General features: G+C 40.2%; 1 protein-coding gene across 2 annotated transcripts in view; it reads right to left on the bottom strand.

The window, feature by feature from the left end:
- Window positions 1-18,671, bottom strand: part of AATF (apoptosis antagonizing transcription factor) — a 102,600-nt gene that overhangs the window by 25,627 nt on the left and 58,302 nt on the right. For both annotated transcript variants that reach the window (XM_008695590.2, XM_040640951.1), the window contains 2 exons: window positions 9,889-9,956; window positions 7,970-8,050 (listed from right to left, as the gene is read on the bottom strand). In XM_008695590.2, the coding sequence (XP_008693812.2) occupies window positions 7,970-8,050; window positions 9,889-9,956 (149 nt within the window). The remainder of the gene's footprint in view (window positions 1-7,969; window positions 8,051-9,888; window positions 9,957-18,671) is intronic.

The following is an 18,671-nucleotide window of genomic DNA, read 5'->3' as shown; positions in this document are numbered from 1 at the left end:
GCCGGAAACAAACAGGCAGCGACATTAGTAACTAATAACCAAGAAAAGGAAACACATTCCATGAGTTAACAAACTCCAGAACTGATCACATCTGACTCCAGAGTGGACTGGAGAACAATTCATAGGCACACACTAATCACAAATGTATTTCCCTCTTTTTCTTAATATTACAGGAGAAAAGTCTCATCACAGCACATTGTAAATAACAGTTCAACATTTACATCATAGTTCCAAAAAAGAGGAGACACGCTTGTGCCCTTGAGCAATATACTAACCCTTAAACATGACTCCAGATAGACGAGAAGGAGGACTTGAGTACCCCATTTTCCTCCTCTAAGTACATCTCAATCATTACTAGGAGGTAGTAAGCACAGTACTGGTACAACACCCAGATGCCATGCCTCGCACCACCATCGCTCATTAGCACTGGTTTTCTGAGTCAGAAAAGGCTTCCAGAATTCCACATCATCTCTATTCACTAGATCCAGTCTTTCATTTCACCCATCTTTAAATGAAGGAGTACATCTGAGTACATAACAAGTTTGATCCTTAGATCTTCAAGTCATGGTGTTATAGAAATTTAAATGATATCACTTCCATTTCTCACCAACAGAAAAAAAAAAGGGGTATTTCTGTACAAAGTGCTTTGAGATCCTCTGATGAAAGGAGCTGAACAACTATATGACCTTATACGGACCAAATTATACCAAAGAGAATTCACAGGAGGTAGCCCTTTCTGTTCATTATACTAGAAGAGGCTGTATGACAATATGCATGTTATAAAACTCTAACCAAAAAAACTCTACTGGGGGGCGCCTGGCTGGCTCAGTCGGTAGAGATCATGTGACTCTTGATCTCCGGGTTGTAAGTTTGAGCCCCATGCTGCGGATAGAAATTACCTAAAAAATAAATAAAATCTTTTTAAAAACCCACAAAATTCTACTTGGGCAGAATACTATCCACAAACAAAAATACGATAAATATTTTTATGTACATAATGTTAGCTTTACAGTATTACAAACATTTTTACACATATCGAGTAATTTGATTCTCTATAATACCACCCACAGCTAAGCCTCCCAAATTTCATTCTTTTTTTTAACAAATGAATTTTACAATAACAATAGTGATGAGATTTTTCCCATTACAAGAGTAATAGGAAAAGTATAAATTCATTATAGAAAATATGGGGAAAAAACAACAAAGCACACACACAAAATGCATAGTTCCTGCACCTACAGAGAGCTGTTAACATTTCGATTAGTTATGTCTGTTTTTCATAGTCATCCTGTTACACACACACACACACAATTTTGTATTCTCTTTTTTTCACTTAGCATTGTAAGCACTGTCCCATAACAATATCTGGGTAGCTGTATACAATTCCCAGGAGTGGAAATACTATAATACATTTTGAACATTTATATTGCTTCCCATTGTTCACGTTTCTTAAGATGCAAAAACAAAATCTCTGTGCATAGTTGTTTTTTTTAAATGTCTGCTACCTAATTATAGAACGTAATATATAATTCTTATAAAAATGATTCAAATACAAACATGTAGAAAACTGACAAGATTCCTGTAGTCCTATCCCCCAGAAATAATCCCTGCTAACTAAAACTGTTAAGTGTGGCTGTAGCATGTTCCGTATCTAAGACCAATATAACCTCATACATTTTTCACACAAAAGGGAGATTGTAATATACTTAATATTCTATATGACACTTTTTCCCACTGAACCATGTCATATTCTAATCTTTTTCATAGTTGCAGAATATTCCATTGTGTCAATATATTATAATTTATTTAAACTCCCATTAATGGGCATTTATATAGATTGCTCCCCTTTAAAAACCATACTAAACAGTGTTAAAGTCAAGATTCTTATACACAGCGGCACCTGGGTGGCTCAGTCGTTGTTAAGCTTCTGCCTTCGGCTCAGGTCATGATCCCAGGGTCCCGGGATCAAGCCTTGCATCGGGCTCGTTGGTTGGCAGTTAGCCTGCTTCTCCCTCTCCCACTCCCCTGCTTATGTTCCCTCTCTCGCTGTCTCTCTCTCTGTCAAATAAATAAATAAAATCTTTAAAAAACTTCTTATATATAAATTATTGCATATTCATATATTTCTTCGGGATAAATTCTGAAATGTGAAATTGCTGGTGAATCAAAAGGTACATATATTGAAAATTGAAAGACTGAACCAAAATACCCTCTCAAAGGTTATGTTGATGTATGAGAATATAAATATTCACACAACTATTTTTTTTAAGTATAAAGCATAAGTATTACTAATAAATGCATTTTAATGTCTTTAGACTTCACCAAACTTTGGTGTCCATCTGAAAAAAGGAATACTCTTCTTGGCTGTATTCAAAGAGTGGTTTAATCCACTCTCTGGACAAAGACTACGAGCTCCACTCCACAGTTGTACTGTCCGATTCAGCAGTCACTGGCCACGTGCGGTTATGCGAGCCCTTGAAACCATGGCTAGTCTGACTGCTGCAGATGTGCCAAAATGAGAAGTGCACCAGATTTTGAAGACTCCAGATTAAAAAAAGAATGTAAAATATACTATTAATAGTTTTAAAATAATAAATTGTTGAAATATTGGGTAATAATATTTTTGATATATTGGGTTAAATATTTTTTAAAGACTTTATTTATTTGAGAGAGTGAAAGAGCAGGGGGGAAGGGTAGAGGGAGAAGCAGGCTCCCCACTGAGCAGGGCGCCTGATGCAGGGCTCGATCCCAGGACCCTGGGATCATGACCTGAGCCAAAGGCAGACGCTTGACCATCTGAGCCCTTCAGATGCCCCTAAGTGAAATATATTATTAAGTCCACCTGATTCCTCTTACTTTTGAAATGTGGCCACTAAAACATTTAACATCACATATGTAATACACATTTTTATTGGATGTTGCTGATCTGCGGAATACCTTTACATTTTAATACAATATATTCAATAACTATCAACAGCATGACGAAAGACAGACTTTAAGAAGTAATCACATTGAAGACAATTTAGTAATGTGTACTTAATGCAGTAGATTTCATCTAATCTCAGTGCTGCTGAGGAGGGATGCATGTTTTAGTATTAAAACACCTTTCAACAAGCATACTAAGAAAAGATAAACGTCATTTTGCTGCAGAAGAACAGACAAACACAGTAAGACATCCTGTTACTAAAAGGCCGAATTTAATTCACTTCCATTATGAATTCTGGTTAAATCAAGATCAGAACTACTTAAATATAAGTAGTAAAAATACTGATAATCAACCGTTATAATTATTTCCCCAAAACAAATATTCCTTTTTTAAAAAAATAAATTATTTTCTAGCATCCAACTAACAAGCTGCCATTAACCTGCTATCATTTAACTAATGTTCGTCTCTGCCACGACATTTCTGGAAATCTTCTCTCTCCAGCTCTACCACAAACAAAGAGCAGAACCTGCTTCCTAGTGGAACCCAGTGTCGGTGACGACCACTGCCATACCTACCAGCCCTTCTTGAGGTCTCATGTAAAGAAGTTATTTATAATAGTTTCATCTAGCCTGGCTACTTGTTTAATCCTTCGGGGCAGAACGCTAATGTATCCAATATGTCATTCTGGTGCCTGCAGAGGCCAGTAAGTCCTGCCCAGAGAAACAAAACAGGCCACAGGTCAAAGCATGGGCTCCGCAATCAGACCAGTCAGCTCAAATCCTGACTGGTGACTTCCCAGGTCTGTACGGGCTGTGAGTTACTTCTCTTCTCAAAGCACTTTACAGGAATTAGTGCATCTAATCTGATACCAACCCTCCGAGATGTGACTTTTATGAATATACGCGTTTCACAGGTGACGAAACTGAAGCACGGATGTAAACTAACTTGCCCAAGGTCTCCAGGCGGGTAAATAGAAGAGTAAGGTTCAAACCTGGACAGGTAAGCTCCAGAGTCTGTGGTATGTACACTGCTTAGCAGAGTTTAATAAATGTTATCACTGTTGCTATTAATAAAGATCATTCTCTGATTCTGACCACATCCCTCATATTCCTGGTCGCAGGAAAGCCTGGTGAATATGGATGACAAAACTGCAAAACAATGCAAAACATAGGACCTTTTTTAAAAACTTTTTTTTTTAAAGTAGGCTCCAAGCCCAGTGTGGAGCCCTAAACTTATTTTGGTGGGGGACATGATGGGGAGGGGGAGAGAGAGAGAACCCCAGGCAGGCTCCACGCCCAGCACAGAGCCCGACACAAGGCTTGATCCCACAATCCTGAGATCATGCCCTTAGCCGAAATCAAGAGTCAGATGCTTAACCAACCGAGCCACCCAGGTCAGCTTCCTCTAGAGCTAACAATTTATGTAAACATAATGCAATTATCAAAATCAGGAAATTAACTCTGGCACAATACTACTATCCAAATTACACAGCTTTCAAATTTCACCGATTTTTACCTCGTGTTCTTTTTTTTTTTTCCAGGATCCAATCTAGGACCCAAACTGTACCTACCTGCGATATCTCCTTAGTCTCCTTCACTCTACGACAGTTCCTCAGTCTTCCTTTGTTTTCCATGACTCACTACCGTCTACAGAATAAAGCCCAAATTCTTAGCATGGCCATGACCTAGCACTCACCTACTCATACAGCCTCATCTCCTGCCATTCCCCCATAGTCACGTGAATTTTCTGCCAAAACAAATTTAATTACAGTTCCCAAAATGGCCACGTACACTCTCAAGTCTGTGTTTTGGCAAATATTATTCTCTTTGGCCTTTCGCCAGGCTGACTCTTCTAGTCCGCTCAGTGTGAAGTGTGGATGGCGTCTTAGTCTAAGTCTTCCTGAGCAGCCTGCACTCCCTCAAGGGCAAGCAGGTGACCCCGACACCAGGAGGACCTCCAGCACAGCACTTCCCGCACAGCATCGCTGTCTGCTTATTGCTTGTTGGCTTTTCTCTCTCTCTTTTTTTTTTTAAGAGAAAGAGAGCACATGGGGGAGCGGGGAGGGGGTTGCAGAGGGAAAGGGAGAGAGAATCTTCAGCGAGATCCACGCCCAGTGTGCAGTCCAACGTGGGGGTCTGATCTTACGACCCTGAGATCATGACCTGAGCCAAAACCAAGAGTCAGACAACACTTAACCAACTGAGCCACCCAGGCACCCCAATGCCATCTTCTCCCGGACATACTCCTCAACGGCAGAATGGGTCTTACCTGGAACCTAATACAGTTCCTAGAACTTCAGAAGGAATCCTTTTTTATTGGGGAAAAAAAAAGATTTATTTATTTATGAGAGAGAGAGAGAGAGAGAGAGAATGAGCAGGGAGGAGGGGCGGAGGGGGAGAATCCCAAGCAGACTCCCCTCTGACCAAGGAGCCTGACTCGGGGCCCAATCCCACAACCTACAAGGTCATAACCCCAGCCACAATCAGGAGTCGGAAGCTCAACTGCCTGCGCCACCCAGGTGCCCCTCCTTTCTTACCTTTAATTAACCGCGTCTTACATTGTAATGTTTAGCCCCATTGAAAGAGAATGTTCTGGGGGCGCCTGGGTGGCACAGCGGTTAAGCGTCTGCCTTCGGCTCAGGGCGTGATCCCGGCGTTCTGGGATCGAGCCCCACATCAGGCTCCTCCGCTATGAGCCTGCTTCTTCCTCTCCCACTCCCCCTGCTTGTGTTCCCTCTCTCGCTGGCTGTCTCTATCTCTGTCAAATAAATAAATAAAATCTTTAAAAATAAATAAATAAATAAATAAAATAAATAGAAGGTCTGTCTCTCACTTGCCTGTTGCCAGAATAAGACTTTAAATGTCTCTGGATATATGGGCAGATGTGAATCTAAATTACTATCGAAATGCTACAAAACCAGGTGTATATATTTGCAGTGACCGTACCTCTAAGGAACAGTTGATTGAGGTTAGCTTAGTAAATTAATATAAGAAAAACACATGCTATTAAAACAAACTCCTGTTTTTTTCCTTTCAACTTAATAAATAATAACCATGATAGTGTATTTTGATTTGGGAAACAACAGACTCATGTTCTCCTAAGTTATTTGCCATGCTAGAAAAGTACTCACTTTCCCAACACTCACCCAGGTTTCTTACTCCGTGTTATGTTTAAGGTTATAGCCATTTCTCCCTACCTGGTGAGCGTGTTAATTTTAACGACATAATCACCCCAAAACATCATCTGGCTGATTAATGAAAGGTTGGAATTGTCATAAAGAATAAGGGAGCACAATTCTTGCCCTCAAGGGGCACACACATATAGCTACTTGCCTTAACAATAATATAGAAAAGGGATATTCTCCTCTCTCAATTCTTTTGAAGATGGTATATTTGCAACAGCAATAGCAACAGGTAAACACAAGAGAAACCAAGGAAATTAACACTTTTGAATGCTTACTATGTACCGGACATTTACACGTCACTTTAATTTTCAAATCAAATCTATAAAGCAGGGATTATTATTGCTACTTAGTAAATGAGAAAAGTGAGCTACAGAGATAAAAGGACAACCAAAATCATACAGCCAGACAGTGAACCCAAGCCTCCCAGGATTCCAGGCTCCTCCCTCTAGAGAACATTCATAGTCTCATAAAGCTGCAATTTTAAAGGCACAGTACTGGAGAAAAATCTGATCTCAACATTAAAGAGTAAGTTTGGCTCTTGAGTCTATGCTCTTAACCATCCCACTAAAAACAAATCTGGAGAAGTATGAAGACTTGAAAATTCCAAATGTGAAAAAAGTTAAATCATAACAGTTTAATCTGAGATTTAAGAAAGTGACTTTGAATAAAAAGATGGTGAAAAGCTGCTTTACACTTCTGCAAAGTTAGACAGAAATACGTATTTCCTGGTGAGTTTATTAAAAACAAAAACAGGTTAATTAATTAAGGAGTGAAATCTGCTTCTCTGAAGTCACTTAAATATGAGACAGATCCACATATGTCTAAAGGGAATTCAATGACAGGCAGTCTAATAAGGATGTGGAATTAGCTATCTGTCTAAACTGTCCTAACACAATGAGTTTAAGAATTTTTTTTTCTTGTGCACCTCAATCATAAGTAGTTTCTTTGACATGGAAGATATTATGTAACAGACATATAATAAAATATTATCTATCTGTATACCATACGTACACACACACAAGACTGAGGGTTTTCCTATAGTCAGAAATCTGTTTTCTCATAAAAATTGTATTTCTCTGGGCACCTGGCTGGCTCAGTGGGTGGACTGTGTGACTCTTGACCTCGGGTTTGTAGTTTGAGCCCCATGTTGGGTGAAGAGCTTGCTTAAAAATAAAATCTTAAAAAAAATTGTATTTCTCATCTCATTTAAGCACATAGTTAACATTCTCTGGGATCCTTCATTTGTATCTTCTTAGCATAGTGTGTACATGTATGGCCTCATGAAAATGGACCGATATAATCCTAGTCTAAAGAAGCATCCAAAGTAAAACTGTCATATTGTTCCATAGACATCGCTTTTTAACACTAAGAAAAATTCAGGGCCCCTGGGTGGCTCAGTCAGTTGGGCATTAAACTCTTGATTTCAGGTCAGGTCGTGGTCTCAGGGTCATGAGAACGAGGGCCGCATCAGGCTCCAGGCTGGGCGTGGAGCCTGCTTAGGATTCTCTCTCTCTCCCCTTCCCTCCCCACTCCCATTTTCTCTCACTTTAGGAAAAAAAACAATAAAACAAACAAACAAAAACCTAAGAAAACGAAGACAACTGCAGCTATCTTATTTCTCTTTCAGGAAAATGCAGGTGTAATTTAACCCATCCCCTTATAGCAGAACAAAAAGGAACTGAAACTATAGTATTTCCATTTCAGAGTAAGAAAAACTGAGTCCCCAAAAAGCCCAAATATCGTTTTCGTTATTTCTCTGATCCTTAAAAACAGAATCATCGAAAGACATAGAGAATTGACACAACAGCCAAAATACAAGAGCCGTAACACGTTAAAATCTTTTCTAAAAAGTAACTCACCGGAGTTTCCTTCCTTTGCTGGCTTTCCTATCTACTTTCTTGTGGATTTTGCTTCGTAACTTCTGGATCGCAAGCCACTGTCTGGGAAATTCACAAGCAATGTTATGCATCATCACTAACAGAAATAGTTATACCTATTGACAAATTGGAATTTTTCTCACTAGCAACCCCGCAGAAGAAATCATCAACCCACATCAAGTTCCTCAAGAGAGTCTGGGGCCAAAGCAACTAATCAATTGAAGAGGATTTGTGCAATGATAAAAAAACAAATGGCAGCTGGGAAATTCTACAGCGAATTTGGTTAACAATGCTCCTTAGTATCGAGAGTTGCTGTGACGGGCACTAAATCTCGCAGTCCTCAGGAAAAGCCAGCAAACTGAGTAGAGCTGTTTGGGTTTGCTTTCAGTGTTTCAGCTGTGCAGGATGTTCCACTAATACTGCAACTGCTGTTTGGTTTAAATACAGGAATTCTTCCATTTTCCCTTTGTTAATACCCAAGTGCCTTTTCTGGCACTTTCCAATGTTTGCTAATTTTTTACAATTATTCATTACTGACACTAGCTTTGTGGCCATCTTAATTTTCATTTCATCGGTAGTATTTAAGAATGTGCTGCTGAGAACTAAGGGTTCTTTCCCCCCAATATCGTCTCAATATGACTGTCACACCTACAAAAAAGTTAGCAGTAATTCTTTACTACCAAATACTGAGTCAGTCTTCAAATTTCCTGGATCATCTCACTTTGACAGTTAGTTTGTTTGAATCAGGATCCAAACAAGATTCACATATTCCGAAGTCATTTTAGATGAAAAGGAATTACTTTTTCAAATAAAGGATACTGGTTAAGAAAAATCTTCATAAATTCCTCACACGAACAAATGTGGAAAAAAGGAGAAACAGCAGCAGCTAGTCATCTTACCTGATTTATACAACGAAAACTCAACATCAGAAAAAAATAATCTAGGGAAATCCAATTACTGTAATCTTAATATAATCTTAATTACCATAATCTATTTTATTGTAAAGTCAGATAAATGTACAATATAATCACCACTTAAATGCAATTTGCTGTATCACATTAAATTTATAGTGAACAGCTCTCTATAGCATTCCAGAGATACACAAAATATCAACAATATCCTATCCTAAAACCCAAATAATATTTTACTCAAATAAAATTATTTCATCAACACCAATTTTTGATTGCGTTCTCAAAATGCTGCTCTGCCCAGAATCCCATTCTGGCACTCGCAGCTTTTGTTTCCTTTCATGCTTTTGCAAATTATGGCTCATGGCTGTTTAAATGTACACTATTCATTAGGTAGCACTCTAAATGCCCTTTTTATTTTCCAACCACAGGATGAAGCATACACACAAGAGCCTTCCTTCACTACTTTACATTCTACCCTGACATCTGGGTAATGCTGCCATGTTCCATTTCTAATTGTGCCGAGGCTTTTACTGAAGGGGTGGAGGTCTAAATTAGGGCAGACTCGAACAAAGCAGATTCAACTATGAGCAAGGAACCTGTTGTGCACAGTGCCACATTCTGACAGCTGAGAGCACACATTTGGGTGGTTGCTTTTTATCCAGTGGTCAGAGACTGATACAGATACAATCACAGCCCAAATTAGAGAGCAAAGAGCATAAGAAGGACTTTGAAAAACAAAGCCTAAAACAAAGACATATAAGGGCTTTATAATTTCTTATTCAACTGCACTTAAGGCAAGGTGTAGGGTAAACAGGATTTCCATCACCTTGTCATTCTAGCTCTTATTGTCTTAACATTTTTTTTTTTTAATGTTGCTTAACTTTTACAATTACAGGGCCAATCACTGCCTTTGAGGCAGAATTAAGGGGACTCAAAGGGAGAAACTTTATACAGGCTGCTTGCATGAAGAGAAAGCCATATCTAAATTACCTTCCCATGGCCACCTGATCATTGGGATCCAAGGAGCTGGTCTTCCGTTCTATGAGTTCTCGAAGGAGCTAGGAGAAAAAGGAAAGCAACTGATTTATTTATCATCTCCCAGCACCAAGTGACTTTAAAAGGGCACAATAGGAATTCTGAATGGCACAGTGACAGCTCTAAAACTACAATCAATAAGGGACAACCCAGTGGCAAGAGCATGACTGAATTCCCATTAACCCTTTCATATTTATATATCTTTAAAAAGGTGGCTATAGCAATAGCTGGGAACAGAAGTCCATTTGGAAGACTTATTGTACTGCAGTTCATTTCAAATGGATCAATGAGTGTGCAACATTCCCTTCATTGCTTTTATGATTAGTTTTGTCCACCTCATCGATACCAATGGAGAATCTTTAAAAGGTCAGGTGGGAAAGGCTGTATGGCAAAAAGGAAAACACATCAGCTTCTCACCAATAGGATAATAGTACATGCTTAACTTCTGACCGACAACCTCCAATAGTCAGGAAGGTCTTCCTCAGGCAACAGCCTTTATTACATATAATTAAAAGTGTGAACTTCATTCTCTTGTTTTCCATGGCTGGTACTCCACCATGCTTACTACGAAGAGATTTAACCACGTATGACACCAACACAATGACGGCCATGACAATTTTAAAAGGGAACCTGACAGGAGTCATATGTGTGTACCCCAAATACTACAAAGAGAACCAGTCTCTCATCCCACACAGTGAACTCCATGGGAACTCTAAACTGCTCTCCTACTCTGCTCTTAGTCCTGGGCAGTCCACGGCATATGACCGGAGTGTAAAGCTATACCTTTTCCACAGACTTAAGAATTTGCGTTGGATCTTAAAGTCCTAGGTGAAGAGAAGTAATGTTTAAAAATTAAACATTAGGGGCGCCCGGCTGGTTCAGTCGGGAGAGCATGTGACTCCTGACCTCAGGGTCGTGAGTTGGAGCCCCACGCTGGGCGTGGAGCCTGCTTAAAAATAAAGAAAGGTTAAACGTTAAAGGAGGAGAGTTTTAAATTACGATAATAAAATTGGATACATCTCTCCCATACAAGTGCTATGTGCAGGGAAATAGCCACGGAGATTAAAAATCCCAGAAGTCTTCTGCGAGAACTCCAAGGGGAGACACTAAAACAATCCTGCTCATCATCTGTCAGTCATACAGGTTTGACTTTAAAACTTGTTTCTTCACCAAAAAAGGTAATGATTTCGTAGGTGAGGCATGGCAGCAATACAGATATGTCACCAAGTTAAACAGCTGAAGTCTGTGGGAGGACAGCGAAGGAGGAATAAATTCCTATGAAAGTAGTTCACTCTCTAATTTTCATTTGTTTATGTAAGGAGGCACAGGAAGATGTAAAACAAATTTATAGAAATGTTCATTTCCATATAAGATGAATCTTTATTGCAAAAGGGAAAAGGATATCTCGATCGCAATTAAAAACCCTCCTGTGATGTTTTTTCATTTGCTTATTTTGGACATTATTACTACAGCAATTACGTTTAAAAATGCGGGGACCAGAGGCCACTGGTTTATTATCACTAGAAAACAGCAAGCTATTTCTCTACCCTGTTTATCTGATTGATTCCCAACATCTTTCTGGCAGCCAATCTATCAGTTTATCTCCCCTACTTCATCACAGTCACTCCTGGCAGCTAAATACAAGATCCAAATCCAGTGTTACACAGACATACGACACAGTAAACCCGTGTAGCACTGCTACTCAGTCAACAGCTGCCCTGAAGGCTGAGCCAAAATGGGCTCCTGGTTCCCAGTCAATGTTCTGTCAGAAGCATGGCTGGGGGGGAGGGGTAGAAGGGGGAGAGGCTGATAAGAAAAACAGAAGAAAAAGAAGGGAAAGAAAATACGAAAAGGGATGGGAAATAATAGAGGGGCTGCAACCCATTGCCTTTACCTTGTTCCAGCCACAGAAGAGACTGGAACAACAGTTTCTGATTTTCCTAATCGTCTCTGATCCCTTGAGACCGGGGCTGTCATGGCCACTGGGAACAAGTGCTCGCGGAAGGCTGCCCCAGCACAACAGGGTGATCCTCGGCAAGAAAGCCCCATGCGTATGCCCTTCCCGAAGGCTGGAGACTGGAGCCGCACGGCTACCGTGGGTCTGTTGCGTTTGCAGTGGTCCCGCGATTCAAACACCAAGTTGATGCGGCATTTACTTTCGAGCACTCTGTACTGCCCGTACTCTGCGCTGCATTTTCACTACTCAAGTGCCCTGCACAGCGACTCTTAGTCATTCGTAACAAGGGAGATGCTTTTACTGGTCAATCTGGCCAAGTGGACTTTACTCAGTCCGGTGTTGCAGAAAATCCTGTTGTGTGCAAGGCAGGAATAAGAAAGCAGCCAGAAAAGACAAGTAAACAGACTGTTCCCGTGGCTATTGCTATTTCCCACAGCTAACACAATCACTGGGTTTTAATTTAGTTAGTAAAACTGCTTTCAGAAAAGTTACTGAAAAATTAAGCTTTAGGAATATGGCTGAATAATTTAATTTTGCTTCTCAGTTCAATTTTTATAGCTTAACTTTATGCATAGACTTTTCCATTAAAATACAGGTTTCTGTTACAGTTATTGGAGCTTTTGATTTCTGACACAATATTTGTAATTTTCTTTGTGACTTGGAAAATGGAGACATGCGTGAAATATTTTTGTTCTAGACTGTTTTAATTCCAGGGTCAGCTCACAAAAGCTTGACTGCTTCTCTGGTTCTAGGGGAAAATCATAGATGTTAGGTTTCCAGGTCAGCCCACAAAAACCTATTTAACCCATAACAACATACATGAGCAATAGCCCTGATGGTACTGCTCAGCATCTAATCAGCATTTATAATACTTTGTCTAGAAAAATGCACGCCACAATCAGTTAAAAATGGCAGATTGAACACATTAGTTTATCTCTTCTCCCTTCTCAACCCTCTAAAAGACAGGAGAGGAATAAAACGAATGTATTAACCCACGAGAAAGAAGAGAAAGGGAGAGTTAATGAGAGCAGATTTTCATAAATTTTTCAAAGACAGTCAGGAGATGGAAGAGTAAAAGGCAGTTATCACCCAAGTGCCCAGAGGGAACAAAGGTGAGGGTGGAACTAATGAGGCCCACAGAATCCCTGTGAGGAGGAGCTCTGGGCAGTTACCACAGAAGAGGGAGAAGGGGGAGGGGCCAGTGCCACTGGTCTTCTCCACTATCCCACAAGTGACTATCCCCCTCTCCCACCCTCTCTCACCGGGAGAAAAGAAGTTTTCTTCTCTGGAAAAACTGAGCCCCAGAAGCTCCAGACAGAAGGCTGTGAGGCACAGAAGGCTGGGATGAGGGAGAAGGGAAAGGCGCTATGCCAATCCCTAGAAACTTCTGCCTCCTTCCTTACCCTACACACAGCATCCTGACACAAAATCCCCAGGCAGGAGAGCAGAGGAGTCGCTCTTGGAGAAACTGCATGGTTGATCCCTCCACTCCCCAGAAAACATCTCCAAGTTCTGTCACTTGAAGAGTATTCCAAACAAGACGTCAGTTCACAGTGCAATTCTAAAGGAGCCCAAAAGCTCTGCTCAGGTTTCAGAGATATTGGGGATGTCTTACTACTAAATAGGCAGAGTTAAGGATCCCTTGGCATCTGAGTTAAGGTCCCTACAGACCAAAGCAGGTAGGAGAAGAGGGGACACAGGAAAGTAATGAGGAAAACAAAAGAAACTCAAAAAAAGAAAGAAAGAAGAATGGACACCCTTAGAGAAGTGAAAAGAAAATACACTCCCATAAGAACAGGATGCTGTGAGAAAAGAGTAAAACAAGAAATTAAACACAAAACAGAAAAAATAAATAAATTTCAATAGAAGAACTGGAAAATGAACAAAAATCCTTCAGCTATAAAACAAAAAGGCAAAAAGATAACATCCGCTTGCTTATCTGTAAGAGAAGAAAAAAATCTAGAGGACAATCCAGAATGTCAAGCGTCCAACTAAAAAGGCAAGACAATCAGAGAAACAGTAATGACAATTTCCCAAACCGAAGGACAGGAATGAGCCTGCAAAAATCTAGTCCAACGAATGAAAAAAGACCTTTCCCAAGACACATCAGCATGAAATGTGGAACACCGGAAGTACAGAGAAGATCCTAAATGCTTACAGAAAAAATAGGTCACATATAAAGAGGGTGACCGTATGTCCCAGTTTACCCCAGAGAGTCCTGGTTTATGCCTGTTGTCCTAGTATTCTTTCAGGCTAGTACCTCAAATGTCCCAGTTTTGGCAAGAAATTATATAGTCACCCTACATATTCAGAAATGAAAACTAAGCAGGACTAGACGTTTCAATAGCAACAGCAAGTAGCAGAGCACCACAGGGCAATACCTTCAAAATTCTGAGAAGGACTTTCGACTGCAAATTCCATACACAAAGGATTAACCAAGTATGAGACTTACAGGAGACATCTTCACACGTGATTTACTTTCCACGTGCTCCTTCCCAGGAAGATGCGTCTCCCTAAAAGGAGTGCATACAGCAGAAGGAGAAAAGACGGGAGAGGTCAGAAAACAGGTCTAACTCAGGAGAGCAGCAAAGGCAGGGCCCGAGACTACTGATGGCAGAGGCCCAGACAGCAACCGTTCCAGAAAGGAACAGAGTCCAGAGAGCCCTAGAAATAAGGTCTCCAGGGGAAAAAGGCAGAGGGAGGGGAGGTATGATAGGTTCGATGATGTATTCAAGGCATTCGGTGTGCGGGGGGAAATAGGAGATACACAGAACACTAAGCATATCTTTTGAAAACGGGCATTATTAGCTCTTGGAAAAAACAAGTGTGCAAGGAAATATAATCACAGTACATTTACTTGGGTATTACATTGTAAACAGGGACTTTTCACAAAACTGTGACAATAAGTACACGAAGAGAACGGAGAAGAGAAGTGTGGAGGCAGAAAGTACAGAAGGGCTAGCAGCTCACTGCCACAAGGGAACTCAAGATGATTTGATAAATGACTGAAACTGATAAATCAACAGTAGTATAAACATACTATTTAAAACCTAAATAAAGTATTGGAAGTTTTTGCCCTCCAAAACTTCTCAGCAACATAATACTTTACCATTTCTTAGATAATGCATGACCCAAGAAGAATTTATCGGGATTTATTTGGCAATGTCCAGAGTATACAGTAGTCCCCACCTTATCCCTGCTTCTAGTTACCCGCCACCAACTGGGGTGCAGAAGCAGATGAGCCGCCTCCTGATGGGTCATCAGAAGGTCCACGGGAGCCTGACGCTATTGTCGCATGCCTGCGCCATTCCCCTCACTACGTCTCATCACGTAGGCATCTTATCATGTCACATCATCACAAGAAGGGGGAGTACAGTATAATAAGATAGAGACCACATTCACATTTTTATTACAGTATACTGCTACAATTGTTCTATTTCATTGTTAGCTATTGTTACTATTCTCTTACTGCGCCTAACTCATCAATTAAACTTTTATCATAGTACATATGTGCAGGAAAAAACAGCGTATTTAGGGTTTGGTACTAACCATGGTTTCGGTGATCCACTGGGAGTTTTGGATCATATCCCCTGTGGTAAGGGGGAGGGCATTACAGGTGTTCTGAAAATCCTGCCAGTCTGCAAATTCACACTGAGAAATTTTGTAATTCCCACAGAGGAAAAAGACAGAAGGATCTAGGATATATTGATTAAAGCCCTTATGAATATTTTTCTGCTCCCAAAAACAAAACATGGCAACACACCAGAAATAATACCGATAACACTGACTTCGATTTGCTGCTGCTAACACCAAGGAACTGTTAACAACTTTACTGAGCTATAATTCACTTACTGTATGATTCACCCACGCAAAATGTATTAATTCAGTGTACTTTGGTAAATTCACAGAGTTGTACAATCACCACCACATTTAATCTTAGAACATTTTCATTCCACCTAAAAGAAACCCCAAACCTATTAGCTATCATCCCCAGTAAGCCCCACCCACATACTCCCATAGCCCTAAGCCATCCCTAATCGGTCTTTAGGATATGCCCATTCCAGACATTTCATATAAATGCAATCATACAATTTATGGTCTTTTATGACTAGCATATTTGATTTAACATGTGTTCCAAGGTTTATGCACGTTTTAGCATATATCAGTACTTCCTTTTTATAGCTGAATGATAGTCCATTGTACAGATAATACCATATTTTACCTATTCATTAATTGAGGGATATTTGAGTTGTCTCCACCCTACAGTTATTATGAATGCTGCTATGGATGTTCATGACAAGTTTTTGTGCAGACATGTGCTTTCATTTCTCTTGGGTAAATACCTATGAGTGGAATTGCTACGTCACATAGTAACTCTAATGTTTGACATCTTGAGGAACTGCCAGCCTGTTTTCCAAAGTAGGTGGACCACCTTACATTCCCACCAGCAGTGTTGGACAGGTCTGACTTTTCTACATCCTCGTCAGCACTCGTTATGATCTGACTTTTTGATTGCAGCCATCCTGCTGGGTATAAAGGATCACTTCAGTGTGGTTCTGATCTGCATTTCCCTGACGGCTAACGAGGTTCAGCATCCTCTTGTGCTTATTGATCATTCGTATGTCTTCTATGGAGAAATGTCTATATTCAGATGCCTTGGCCATTCTTTAATTAGGCTGTCTTTTTATTATTGAGCTGTAAGAGTTCTTTATATAGTCTAGATACTGGTCCCTTATCAAACTCCCATTCTGTGGGTTGTCTTTTCACCTTCTTGATGGTATCATTTGCAGAAGAGTTTTGAATTTTGTAGTCCGATTTTTCCTTTTGTCATTTGTGCTTCTGGGGCTATATCTAAGAAATCATAATCCACAGTCATGAATATTTACTTCTATGTTTTCTTCTAAGGGTTTTATAACTTTAGCTCTTATATTTAGATCTATGATCCATTTTAAGTTAACTTTTGTGTATGCTGTGAAGTAGGGGTCCAACTTCATCCTCTTGCATGTGCATATCCAATTGCACCATTTGCTGAAAGACTATTCTTTTTCCCACTGAACTGCTTTGGCACTCTTGCCAAAAACACCAAGTACTTTTTAAAGTATTTGATTTTATGGCCACATATTCCTTGGCTTTCTGAATTTGTGACCCACAGTTATTGATTCCTAACCTTTCAGGCTTCCATGGTTCATAGCCACAGATGCTTGAGATGGAAAAAAGCTTGGGGCAACCCTCTATTTAACTTACTTAGTCTAGCTGAGTCAGAATTTTTTGAACTCCCTCCCCAATACATAGACCACATGGAAAACAAGTGCAGTCAACTTTTCCTACATGTGTTTCAGGCCCGCTCTCACTGAGATACCAAAAGCAGAATCCCAAGGCTTGGGTTTACTCTTCCTTCAGCTTCCTCTCTAGCTCCCACAAGAAATCCTCATGAAAATATATCTGTTTCTGCTCTGCTTCCTGCTTTACCACATTTTTTTGTTCTCAGCTCTCCAGTCTTTCAAATTAACCCCCAAAGGAGTTACTTTCAATTTTTATCTACTATATTTAAAGTATGTAAAAAAAAATAAATCTACATATACTATAATTTCAAATAGCTGGGAAGGAGTTACTGTAAATGCCTACAGTATAAAATTGCCATAAAGTAACCCACTCCCCATAGGTAACTTTTTTCTCTGTTTTCTTTCCACATTGCCTATTCACTCCTCAACCAACTCTGCAAGAGCGAAAATTTTTGCCTCCATTGTTCTACTGAAACAACTCATGCCAAGGTCTCAAGATCTCCATGTATAATGGACATGTGTCATGACTCATCCTACTAGACTTCTTGAAGCAGAAGCACTGGACATTCTCACCTTCCTAAAACACTCTTTCTTGGCATCTGAGGCATCTCCCTGGTTTTATTCCACATTTAGCCATCTTCTCTGCCCAAACATTACCTGCTAACATTCCCCAAGACTCAGTTCTAAGCTGCTTTTTCTTCTCACTCCACGTGCTTTCTCCAAGAGTTTCATTCTGTTCTCAAGACTTCAATGACCTCAGAGTTATCCCTGGAATTCCTTTTCCTTTACATTCAATATCTAATTCGTCTCCAAGTCCTGTGTATGTGACCCACTCATTCATGAATCTGTCCATTTTAATCTACCTCCACTGCCTGTATTGTACTATAGGTTATTATCATTTTCGTTCATTCCATAAATATGTATTAAATATGCTGGGAAACAATGAAAAATAAAACAGACATGGTCTCACCTGAGTTAGTATAATTTCCCTATATTTACTCTTGCCCCTCCTCCATTTTGCTCTCCTAATTGTAATTTTTTTTGAGAGCGAGCGCGCATGTGCGCACACAAGTTGGGGGGGGGCAGAGGGAGAGAGTGAAAATCTTAAGTCGGCTCTACACCCGGTGCAGAGCTCGATCTCACAATCCTGAGATCATAACCTGAGAAATCAAGAGTCAGGTGCTTAGCTGACTGAGCCTCCCAGGTGCCCCGGTCAGAGTAATATTTTTAAAATGCAGGTACACCAGAGGATAAAATTCTTATTACAGCCTCAAGGCTCAACAGTCTGGTCCCTTATCTACCCTCTCCAGACTAACCCTCCATCTCTGTGCTCCAGTCTCAACAGTCTTTTTTCTGTACCTGAAATGATCCCGGGCCCACTCCCATCACAGAGCCCTTCCTGCACGGGCAATGCCGGGGGCATGCTTCCCTAACCATTTACCTGCATGTGCCCCACTTCCCTTGTTACTCATTCGGTAGTCTCGGTTTAATCACTCTTC

The sequence above is a fragment of the Ursus maritimus genome, unplaced genomic scaffold, assembly GCF_017311325.1.
Source record: "Ursus maritimus isolate PB19 unplaced genomic scaffold, ASM1731132v1 scaffold_24, whole genome shotgun sequence".
Lineage (NCBI taxonomy): Eukaryota > Metazoa > Chordata > Mammalia > Carnivora > Ursidae > Ursus > Ursus maritimus.
The sequence above is the reverse complement of the archived record's forward strand: the minus strand, read 5'-3'. Positions and strand labels throughout refer to the sequence as shown.